The sequence below is a fragment of the Rosa rugosa genome, chromosome 5 (genome assembly GCF_958449725.1).
Source record: "Rosa rugosa chromosome 5, drRosRugo1.1, whole genome shotgun sequence".
Classification (NCBI taxonomy): Eukaryota; Viridiplantae; Streptophyta; class Magnoliopsida; order Rosales; family Rosaceae; genus Rosa; species Rosa rugosa.
Window position 1 is genome coordinate 17,653,237 of NC_084824.1, and position 12,694 is coordinate 17,665,930.

The 12,694-nt window shown below is 41.6% G+C and overlaps 1 protein-coding gene across 1 annotated transcript; it reads left to right on the forward strand.

Moving 5' to 3' along the window:
* Positions 1–9,969: 9,969 nt before the first annotated feature.
* Positions 9,970–11,607, forward strand: LOC133709608 (small ribosomal subunit protein eS21y). The gene is made up of 4 exons (XM_062135400.1): positions 9,970–10,024; positions 10,537–10,627; positions 10,725–10,857; positions 11,365–11,607. Exons 2-4 carry the CDS (start codon positions 10,578–10,580, stop codon positions 11,428–11,430), a joined length of 249 nt encoding a protein of 82 aa, XP_061991384.1. The 5' UTR covers positions 9,970–10,024; positions 10,537–10,577; the 3' UTR covers positions 11,431–11,607.
* The last annotated feature ends 1,087 nt before the right edge of the window (positions 11,608–12,694 follow it).

Genomic DNA, 12,694 nt, shown 5'->3' on the forward strand with positions numbered 1-12,694 from the left:
GTTCAAGTTTATATATGACTTGTTCAAAAAGGCATTAACAATGAATTAAATATTATTTTTATTTTTTTTGAATAAAGGACTAGTGCGGCTGTCCTCGAGCCTTGATTAATGAAAATGTTGAATACAAGGGGGGACATTGAGCATGAACCCCTGATTACAATAAGCATATAGAATACATTCTGAAGTACTATCATGAGTGTCTACCAAATAACTATATTCAACCACGCACTAACTAGCAAAGAGCATTCTACTAGCGACTCTATTTGCTTTGACATAGCGGTGACACCGTGACATAACGGAAATATAACTCGATATAGACGAAACATAATTACCAAAAGCATAGCTTTCCTACTATGTTGCCGCCGGAGAATAAATCCGGCAACACTTAGCTTCACCCTGCCACTAGGAGATAGTGACCATTTGACGAAGCAAGAAACTCGCCGCCTACCTAGAACAGACATGGCACTTTGAGTGCACATACAGGCACAAAGCCTGACTAGCTGAGGCACCTTAAATATTTAAATTAGAATGGTGTATTAATTGTGCTGCCAAATTTAATCTTTGGAATTCTTTTGTTACCCCTCCCTTTAATTTCTTCTTCCCCGGCCTCCTCAATACCATTCACTTCAACGAAGTCATCCATCTCTACCTCAGTCACCATCTCTATCACCCACTTCGGGTGACGCCATGGGAAATTACAAAGTTTAGGTTGGCCAACCGACCATCTTCAGCAGAATTAATATTTATAATGGAAAATTACTGAATTGAAGCATTTAATTTTTGAATATTCACGATGAACTAAGTTTTCAAATTATTTTTTTTTAAATTTATTTTTATTTTGTTATTTCACTTTTTACCATAACATTCTTTAGTTTTCAATCTGTAACTAGATAAAACATGCAATATCAAAGTATTTGGCCAATGATGAAAACTAAAGACTACTATTTTAGGGGAGGATCAGTAACACTATAAATTATCATTTAAAAAAAATAAAACTATAAATTATAATAAACTGTTTACCCTAAATATAGTCCCATTAGAGTAATACCAAATGACCTAGATTACAATTCTTCTTCTAAGAAATTAACCTCTACTACTATATAGCGCAGCCTTCAAAAGGTTCATCAATTTTTAAAGGACTAAATACTCGTTACTCCTCATACTTTTCCCTGAAAAACAGTTTGGTCTCTCACCTTTTAAATTAAACTGAATAGTCCTTATTCTCTCTAATTCTCATATAACAGGTCCAAAATGATCTGAAATGACTATTATGCCCCTAATTTTCTCTTTTTATTATTATTTTTATTTTTTTCTCTATTTTTTTTAATTTTTCTCCCCTTTTTTTTATACTCTCTCTCTCTCTCTCTCTCTACCCCAAGCGGAGGCAATCCAATCCCTCTCCGCCATCCTCCTCTCCCTCATCTACGGCCTCTGTCGCCGCTCGATCGACGCCGCCGTCTGCATCCCCGAGATCTTCTGATCCGAGCCGGTGCTCGCCTAGACGGAATTGGCTCCGGTGTTGTTCGAGGAGCTCTTCCTCATCCACCTCCTCCTGGTTCTCCAGTGGTACAATCGTCGGCGATTGCAGATTCTGCCGTCGCTGTCCCCAAATGTCAGCTACGAAAATGACGACGTTTCGATCAACGACATGTCGGTGGCTTTTCTGGCGGGGACGAATTCGCTGTCGAAGATGAGTGGGAACCAGACGGCGGGGCTGAAGGAGATGGAGAGCAGCTACGAGAGGGTTTTGGATGAGAATTGTAGGGTTTTCAGTGAGTATTTCAGGGAGGTTTTGGAGAATAAAGATGGAGGAAGAGTGATTGATCCACCGGATGTGGTGTTGGAATTGAGTGAAGGAAGTGATGAGTTCCGGTATGATGATCGGAGCACCGGAGAAGATGAAGGGTGAGAAGCAGTGGCGCTGGAGCTGTCGGTGTGCGTGTGGGGACTGGGATCGACGTATGGTCGTGATTTGCTTCGGTTTGGATTCGACTGGTGATGGTGGTGCTGTTAGATGGTGGCCGGAAGTGGTGGTTTTCGATGATGGCAAAGGAAGAGAAGAAGAAGAGAGGTTGAGGGAGAGAGAGAGTATTAAAAAAAAAGGGAGAAAAATTAAAAAAATAGAGAAAAAAATAAAAATAATACTAAAAAAAGAAAATGAGGGGAATAATAGTCATTTCGGATCATTTTGGACTTGTTATATGAGAATTAGAGAGAATAAGGACTATTCAGTTTAATTTAAAAGGTGAGGGACCAAACTGTTTTTCAGGGAAAAGTATGAGGAGTAACGAGTATTTAGTCCATTTTTAAACTATCTTAATTACCCTTATTGAGTAAATTGAAACAAATAAATAGAAGAGTTATCATAGTAATAAGCAAAATAGATAAACATGTATTAGAGAAACTAAAATTGAGAGGAAATCGCTGTGTATTCTCATTGATAATAGGAGCCTCTTTATATAGAGGATTACAATGCATAGAGTCTGAATCATACAAGGAAATATAATCTCTAGATTCTTCTAATTAAACCCTATTACCACTAGGTCAAGTAACCTAGAGTTTGGGCCGGACACACAAATAGGGATTTACTTGAACACTTGCCCTTGTGTCGCCCAAACGCGGTGGTTCTCTCGTTGCCTCGCTAAAAACCTTGCCGAGTAACAAAAACCCAGTGGGACAAAAATAACTTGTGTCGAAGGGGAAAAAGAGCACAACACACCCTTCATGTTTCGAGACCATACATGTAGACACCTCCCCCTGATGTCTGCATCTCCCCTTGATGACTACGGTCATTGGAGTTAGGATAACTTCTGCAAACGATGCTATCAACATGTTTCTCGAAAGTGGAATTTAGGCAATGACTTAGTGAGCAAGTCTGCCATACTGTCCTCAGATCGAACCTAGTTCGCTTTGATCTTGAGGAGAGTCTACTGTTGCTGATTATGCTTGGTGTTGTCGCTTTTGATGTAGCCCTTCTTCATTTGTTCAGAGCAAGTAGCATTATCCTAAATGCTTGTAGGCTCATATGTGGTAGACTTCAAACCACAATTGTTCGAACATGCGTAATTATGGATCCAATCCATAAACATTCATGAACTACTTCGTGAAGAGCGATAATCTCAACATGGTTCGAAGATATAGCGACTAAGGTCTGTTCTGTAGACCTCCAAGATATCACGGTCTTTTCCCATGATGAACACTTAACCAGTTTGGGAATGACCTTTGTATGGGTCAGAGAGATACCCAATATCATCAAGAACCTTCCAAAACACATGTCATTTTGGGATGGAGATAGTGGACGCAGGCCAGTGTTGGCGGCGTTCCTGGTGTGTGATGGGTCCGAATCCATCGTCTCTCTGTAGGGATAAAGCATGCCCATATCAATCGTACATCTAGTATCAAAAGATATCTTTTACACCAATCCAATGGCGTCGCGTTGGCGCAGAGCTATACCTTAGTTAACAAGTTCATGGCAAATGAGATGTCCGGTCTTGTGGATTGAGCTAAGTACAATAATGCGGCTACTGTACTTAAGTAAGGCACTTTTGCCTCTAGCACATCATCATCATCATCCTTCGAACGAAGAGGATCCTTTTAGGGATCAAGACTACGGACGATCATGGGGGTGCTTGAAGGCTTGACTTTGTCAAAATGCCTAAGCATCTATCAACACGATGCTCAAGTTCCAAACCGAGACATAATCGTGTTCTCCCATAATCCTTCATCTCAAAATCGGATTTCAAGTGTTCAGCGGTTTCCCTTAACTCTTTAAGAGCTTCCAATGAAGATCATGTCCAACATGAACCGTGATAGAATCTGAAACTTGTTATGGAAACGCGCGGGCATATTCCTTCCAAATCAAGTAGTCACTTTAGTGAGTGTTTCAATCTCTTTGTAAAACGCGCTCCGTGGTCTAGAGCTACTTGACTTGGGTAAATGAAGTTCACCATGAACCTTCACGTATATTCCGTATCTAGATCCCCATAGAGATACGTAGTGACCACATTCGTAAGCTGCATGATCAGTTATTCGGAAACTACCAAACTGACAGGGTAGTGGAGTGTACTGACATCCATTACGAGAGAATATGTCTCATCGTAGTCGATTCCAGGGCGTTTTGTGAGAAGCCTTGCGCCATAAGGCGAGATTACAATCTCTTTTTCTCATCACGCTTTCTAACGAAGACCCATTAGTCAACAGGTTTTATGTCAGGAGGTGTTAGCATCAGTGGCTCAAAAACCTTCCTCTTCGTTAGAGAATCCAACTTAACCTGGATCACATCTTTCCATTTAGGCCAAATTTTTCTACGTTGGCATTCATTCATCAACGGAGCTTGGTTCGATATCATCAGACTCAACAAACTCATGCGCAACGAAATGCGCAACTACATCATCAATTATGATGGAGTTTCTATCCCACATCTCATGTACACTAGTGTAAGTTTCATAGAGCTCTATATTCTCAGGAATAGGTTCTGACGTTGAGGCGTCCCCCAACGGTAACCATAACCCAGAAGATACTCATGAGACGGATTTTGAGTGTCGATGATACAATTGGGTTGTGCCAAAGTATCCTTTGAACCCACGGGCCTCCCATGCATCCTAGCTGAGGCCATGACCTGTAACGCCAAAGTGCCACTCTCTTTGGCGCTGGCGCCATGCCTACCTCCGTGTAGGGTGGCGCTACGTCCTCTCGTAGGGACGTACTTCCTTGCAGGCATATTTGCAGCAGATGTGTGATCTCGTCACTTTAGTAGGGATTGAGATGAGACATAGTGGGGACAGACCACGACAATTCCTGTCGTTCCTGCTGAACATTTGTGTTCTTATCTCCCCCTAACGATGGGAAGACTGTCTCATCAAAGTGACATCCGCAAATCTAGCGGTAAGGAGATCGCCTAGCAAGGGCATGAAGTGGCGGACGATTGTTGGAGTCTCAAATCCAACGTAGTTGCCCATTCGTCTGTGAGGACCCATCATAGAGCGCTGTGGCGGCGCAATTGGCACATAAATGGCACATTCAAATATGCGTAAGTATGATTCTTGTACCCAGTCACTAGCTGTAATGCAGAGGTAAATTGAGTGGTGGTGGGTTGTAGACGAATTAGCATAGTTGCATGCGATATTGCATCACCCCAAGCGGATATAAGGAGGTTGGTGCGTATTACCAATGTTCGGACTACCATCGTAGTCGTTTCCGCGAGACCATTTGGGTGTTCAGCGAGACCATTTGGGTGTGCTCATGGGAATATGATGTCCAACATCAGTCCCAATGCAATAACCATCGAAAGTCTTCGATGTAAGCTCACTAGCATAGTCAAATCCAATTGACTGAATAGGATAATTCGGGGAGTGAGCCCGTTGTCATATGATATGTGCTAGGAGTGTAGCATAAGCAGCATTACAAGTGGACAATGGCACAACACGTGACCAGCGTGTTTGCGTGTCAACCAATATCGTGAGATATTTAAATGTCCGCAAGTTGGTTGAATCAGTCCATAGAATCCCCATGGGTTCTATGTAAGAACAAAATGAGTATTTTCATATCCTTTGCATAGGACGGTCTCAGTCCTAGTTTCCCTAAGGAACGAGCTTTGTAAAATGAGCGAGAGGCTTTAGAAGTAACCAATGAGGATTTTGGTTGGGCCTGAGCGTCTAAAACGCTATTTGAAGCAAAGTTGGTGATTGCTACATCACCTGGGGCGTCATCACCATGATGTACGCTATCCATGGCGTCATGGATAAGGACTATGCCAGCCCTAGGCTAGTGGTAGACGGCAGCGACGGCGGTCACACTTAGTCCAGGAATCAACTTTTGATTCATGCTTCGTTTCGCTCGAGAAAATAGATGTCCGTGTGAAGTCTTTAGTAGACGGATCATCATATCAGGACTAGGATGACCTGTCCTGTCGTGACAAAGCCAATATGTGTCTAAATCCAAGAGATCTTCTCTAATAACTTTATTGGATTTAATAGCTCGGATAGTGACATAGAGTCCACTAGAGAGACACATAAACTTCTCTAAGATGCGCCTTTGTTCGCAATCATTAGAGGTATTGCAAAGGAACCCATTTCCGTTCTCTACATGCGTTTTCGCATGGAATCCGTTGGCTATTCATAGGGTACAATTTGCCCTAAGAGCGTAGAGAGTTTCTGTGACAGTAATCAAGGTGCCATTTGGCAAGTGGAACTTGGGCTATTCCATGTCCTTGAATTAATACTGATGGCCCAGCCATCATAGTCACAAAGTGATAGGCTTAGAATCAAAATGGAGTCATAATGAAAAGACCTCGAAATTTTATTCATAAGCCAACAGAGTTACATCATTGTCTCTTTGACCAAAGAAAATCTAATCCAAAATGCTAGCTAATGCAAAACAATGGTAGTTGTCTAACTTCTTTCGGTAATTCCAAAATAAATGTGACCAGGTGAGTAGAGAGATGTCGGTGGAGCAAGGCTCGCTTAAGTACCACTAATCTCAGAACCTTCCTAGACATCACACTTACTTTGGGTGAGCCTACTTTGAAGAAAGACTAAACCATTGACATTAATTTACTACAAAAATATATGGTAATTGCCTATTACATCTCTTGGAAAAATAAAGACTTAAACAGAATTGGCGATCAATTGATCCCAGCTAGATTTGTAGTCTTCAACCCTTCACTCTAGATCATCTTCTTGATCTTCTTGTTCCACATAGTGAGCTTCTCTTGCTTCACAATATGCTTTGTAGGTGGTGACAATTTCTTCACGAGCTCTACAAATGTGTGCCCAATGACCGGATACTCCACATCGAGAACATACATCTCTTTGCTCAGACTCCATTGATTGAGGCGCTTTTAAAGCGTCATTTAGATGGCTCTTAATGTTGGTGGCGCCACCAATATGGCCAGAGGCGTTGCCTCCCTCTCTCTTTCCACGTTTACCTCTTCGGTTTCGTGTTCGCCTATTTTGGCGGTTACATTCCCAAGTAGAGCGATTATATGGACCAGAACGTCCAGAAGTATCCCTAAGATTAGGGTTGCGCTCTTGGCCTCTTAGGGGCGCGACTATAATTGGATTCCAGAATATTTCCACGGATTTCGAATTATAGTTCTTCACAAGGATGTTGTCATGCTTTTGAGTTACATTCATAGCTCCAATGAGCTCATGAAACCTTGTGATTCGTCCTGCAGTAACATTGATTCGATAGTTCTTAGCAACCATCAATGTAGGGACGGGGAAGGTAGAGAGAGTCTTCTCAATCAACATCGCATCTGTGATCTCTTTACCACAGAATTCCATGAAGGATTTAATGCGAAGTGCTTCCGAGTTATAGTCAAGAAATGACTTGAAATCACAGAAGCGGAGGCTATGCCATCTCACTTCTAGGTCAGGAAGCATGGAGTCACGGACGTTGCCAAATCTTTGTTCGAGTGAGACCCACAGCTTTCTGGGGTTTTCTTCATTCATACACTCGTACTGGAGCGAATTATCCATATGACGAGTCATTAGGATGATGGCTTTCGCCTTATTTGCCTCTAAGGCTGCTTTATTTGCTTCCAAAGCTTGAGCTTGCTCAACAGTTAGCACATTCTGGCTAGGCTCGAGAATCGTATCTAGGATTCCATCGGCCTTGAGATGCTGGCAGACATCACAAACCCACTTGTACTATCCAGAGCCAGTTGTTCCCAATGGAGCAAAGTCCAATTTGTTCAGGTTACTCATCCTGAAAGAGAACAAGAAATTAGGGTTAGTTTCGGAGTGAAAAGGCTACTACGAAAACAATAAAAATTTCTGAGCGTAGACGCTTTCAAGAAATTAGGAATTTCCGAGCGTAGTCGCTTCCAAGAAATTCAATTCCAAGAGGGGTTGGATTAGATTGAAACAATGATGTTTGTGGTCGATCGTTTTATCTCAACAAACTCTAAGTTTGGAGGACTCTACAAGCTCTAAGCTTGGAGTGAGCACGGACCCCCACAGTTCGGCTTAATTTGGTCTCCCCGAGAAAGGGGGGGGGGGTAGAAGAAGGGAGGTTGGAAGTCCCCGAGAAAAGAAGAGAAAAAGAGGAAAAAACTCAAAAACGGGAACTTTTAGTAAAACATATCTCTTAGGATTGCAGAACGTATTTGGTCCTTGTCGTAGGATTGGAGACGAGCTTCAGTCCTAGTGCAAGGAAGCAGATTTGTAGGATTGCAGCGTGGTCGCAGAGTCGCGGGTGTCGCGGAGTCGTGATGTGGCAGGATCGCGGAGTCGCGAAGTCGCTAGGTCGAGGGGTCGCGGAGTTGCGAGGTCTCGTTGTTGCGGGCGAACGAGCTTGAGAGCAGGCGAGCGTTCGCTAGCGCTGCAGGGGCAGCGAGGCCGCTGCGGGGATGCTGCAGAGTTACTGCGGGGCCGCTGGGGGGTAGCAGATGCAGGGCGCGCACGAGGGGAGCAGCGAGATCATGGGCGCGTAGGAGCTGCGGGGGCTGCGAGCACGGGGCTGCGGGGCTAGGGCTTGCGGCAGATCAAGTGAGAAGAGTTTTAGGGTTTTGGTTTTTAGGGCTAGGGTTAGGGCTTGTGCTGATAACGTGTTTTAGAGAAACTAAAATTGATAGGAAATCGCTGTGTATTCTCATTGATAATAGGGGCCTCTTTATATAGAGGATTACAATGCATAAAGTCTGAATCATACAAGGAAAGATAATCTCTAGATTCTTCTAATTAAACCCTATTACCACTAGGTCAAGTAACCTAGAGTTTGGGACAGACACACAAATAGAGATTTACTTGAACAAAACAAAAATAAATAAATAAAGAGATAATTATGGAAGAGAGACATAGGTAGTGGAAGAAGTATAGGATAGATAACTGTATTCATTTGAAATTCCTACGTCTCCAAGCAATAGTTTGGTAAATCGTGCTTTAAAAAAAAATTCGAAAGAAAAAAGAAGATTGAATCATTTGGCCATACTTTGAGTAGAAGTGCTATAGCCATCTGTAATTACCAAAATGGATACTCAACTGCAATAAGCACTTGACCCCGTTTTGTTCCAAAACAAAGATAAAGTTCTTATGGAATTTTCAGGTTCTCCAGAGCTCAAGCTTATGATTCTTGAAAAAAAGTGATTCATACCAAGAGAAATACCAATTTCATGACTAATCCGTTGGACCCATCATCAGTCAACACCAGTCATACCCAATTCTTCAAACTCATTCAACTACTAAAGGAACCAGAGAAGTCTAATGACCCTCATTTAATGTAAAATTAAGGTTAAGATTAAGAGTGACATGCGAGGGGTGAGATATGAATAGGAAACAGAGTGCAATGCAAGGGAACTGCAGCGATGATTGAAGAAGGTGAAGGAAAGAGAAGACCCAGACAACGTACAAGACAAGGATATTTGATGTAAATTACAAAACAATTAAGGACAACACGGGTATATCAAAATATTAATTATACCAAGGAGCGCCTATTTTCACGTCCCGTAAACGTGGTTTTTAATAAGCAACCCTTCAGTTGCTTAAGGAAATCAGCTTTTAGCCTTTTATTATACCATCGCGGTATGAAAAAGTAGACTTTTTTATTTTACGAAATAGGTTTAAGACCCAAAAATTTAAAATTAGGCAGCTGTTTTATTCATGAAAACGTGATACCAAACGCAGCCTTAATCAAGTGCCTAAAAATCACAACAATGATAGCTTTTGGAATTAGCGCAATGTAATTGAGAATTAAGTTGAGAATTATATTGAGATCAAAAGTTTGATTCCGTTAAAAAAAAAAAAAATCCCAAGTACGATAATGAGCACAAAAACAATCGAGTCATTTTGTTTTTTGACAGATCGAATCATTATTTTTTGTTTCAATCAAATATTTGAATAATTCAGGATACTAGGGATTTTTATTTTGTAGCAATATAGTATAAATAAATAAATTTGAAAATGCAGTGTTGTAGTCCATTCCAAGTGGGCTGTACTTGAAGAAATCCAAACCCTAGGCCCAATTGATCTTTTATAAACCTACATCTCCCTCTATTCGCCCTCCACATTTTCGCAGCCGCCTCCAGGTACTCTCCCTCTCTCTCTCTCTCTCTCTCTCTCTTTCTCGTGTGCTCATCATCTGTTTGTTACTCGTTCGTTCATGAATCAATCTGTGATTTCTTAGAAGGAATCTACTTCTAGTTTCGTTTTCTATTTGGTTGATTTAGGGTTATAGGTAGTCATGGATTTGATTTGGTTGTTCTGAATTTGCGTAATCGCTTCTAAATTTTTGCATGATCTAGTAAACCTGTACTTAAACATGGAGATTATCGTTGGGATTTGAGCAGTTCTGTGTACCACAGTAGATTTTTGTATTGAAAAAGAGAGAAATTGATTACTATTACTACTTTAGATGTATTGCGCTTTGAAAAGCCTTAATTGTGTTGCTTGGAGATACGATTATATGTACTTGTTTGTTTTCCAGTTCGGTGTTTCGGAATTGCTTTGCTTTGTGCATCTGCACCTGGGTTTTGCTTGCTTTGTAAAAATTTATCTAGCTTTGAGAAGCTCAGGTTTGTTTGTGTTTCTGTTGGGTCAGGATTTGTTGTCTTTGCGGAAGTAATCAACTCATTCATCAAGATGCAGAACGAAGAGGGTCAAATCACTGAGCTCTACATTCCCAGGAAATGGTATGCAATCTAACTTGATTAGAATGTTCTAGCGTAGTCTGTTTTGTGATTTTTTGATGGAGGGTTTTAGCTGAACTTTTGTTGTATGTGGATGCAGCTCAGCAACTAACAGGCTGATCACCTCGAAGGATCATGCATCTGTTCAGATCAACATCGGGCATCTTGATGAGAATGGCATCTATACTGGCCAGTTCTCCACTTTTGCTCTTTGTGGTTACGTCCGTGCTCAGGTTATCCTTCTTTCACTCATTTCAGTACTGTATATTGTTGTAATTGTGGGAATCAGTTCGATTTGGGTTTTCATTGGTCTAGTTTCAATTGCTTTTGATATGTCCCTTGGTACCCTCTTTACATCTAAGTTATGGTACATCAATTCACAGAACTATGAACCTAACACACGAGGAATATAAATAGAAAAGTTAAACGCCACCTCTAATATCCAAGTTATACTACAGTAGCAATGTAAAGTTGTTAACACGAGGAAAATAGGTAATGAGTATAAATCACAGATTGCTGTTTGTTCAGTATTCTACTTCATGGCGTTTTCGTGTCATTGAGTTAGTTTATCAGACTACTGGATTATCATATTGTGCTCTGGTTTTTTGGTATATTGATATTGGGTCTTTTAGTCCGTTGAAGGCAAAGGTGTCTCTGTTCTCATTTCTTATCTTAAGAATTGATTTTCATGGTTTTCTCATAATTCGTTTCTGTTCTGATGTCATGCTATTTGTTCTCAGGGAGATGCTGACAGTGGTCTTGACCGACTCTGGCAGAAGAAGAAAGCAGAAGTGAAACAACAGTAGAAGAAGCAAGCTGAACTTGAGCTGATTTTTCTAGTATTTTGAGTTTATGTTTTAGAGTATGGAAGTGAACCAATATATGGTGTTTTGTATTTGTTTTTGATGACGGTTGCAACTAGTTGGCATCATTTTGCTATTGACTTCTGAAGTATCTAGTTATGCAAGCTTAAGTTTCCCAGATTTTATTGTTTCTGTGGTTTTGATAATTTGCCAAAGCTTTTAAAGTAAACGTTGCAAATAGTTCTATTCGGCTGCAGAACACTCTCAAGCCGTTTGGACTTTGGAGTTTTCCTCATGGCTGAAGCTTGGGGTTTTCATCATGGCTCTGTTGCTTCAGCCTTCTCGCCTACCCAATGTCCTGCTATATGTTTTCAAATAACTTGGCGCTTTGAAATTTTTTTTGGGATCTCTTTCATTCTCTACGCTGGCAGAACTGGAATGGCCCCTGCGTGTCCAATTAGATGGAGGTCTTGGTTTCCCTCTTTTGGCAAAGCAGGGAATAGGGATTGCTCATCTACCACAATCTCGAGACTTCCCTATTGTATTTTGTGGCCACTTGAGGTGGATTTCCTTCCTGGATTTGGGGAAGCAGTGAAGCACCTTAGGTGCAGCCGTGCAGGTGCTTGATCCTCGCAACGGGATGGTTTGCTCGGTGATGGCAAATAGTGCCGACTTTGGCCGGACAACTGGTTCTTTACCATTAGAAATCACCATCAGGTTCCCTCATCTTCTCAATCTGCTGTTTTTGTGGCTGGTCTCATCAACTTATGATCTTGGGACCTCCTCCAACCTGACGAAGTCGCTGCCATAAATGCCATACCACTCACCCCACCTCATCCAGATAGACTAGTGTGACCTCCTGAAAAGCATGGCTGCTACTCTCTTCATTCTGGTTACTTACTGAGCCGGTCTGTCGCCCATCCCCATTCGTTTCCCCATCCTCACTCTTCTTACCAAGTTGCTGTGGAAGTTAATTTGGAGTGTACTTGACCAAGATGAAGCAGTTTCTTTGGCATTGCATATCAGGTTCTCTAGCTACTAAAGCTGGCCTTCACCGCAGGGGCATGGAGAGAAGCTGCAACTTATACTCGGACAAGATGCGTTTGGTTTGGTTACCCTTAACAGTGAGTCCCTCTGGCTTCATTTGACCGGATCCTCTCCATGCGGCTCTTGCCATGGATCAGAAGGTTTTTCTTACTAATCTAGTGTTTAGTTTTGTGGCACATTTGGAAGCACACATGCTCGTGTTAAGGATCGTACAACTAAA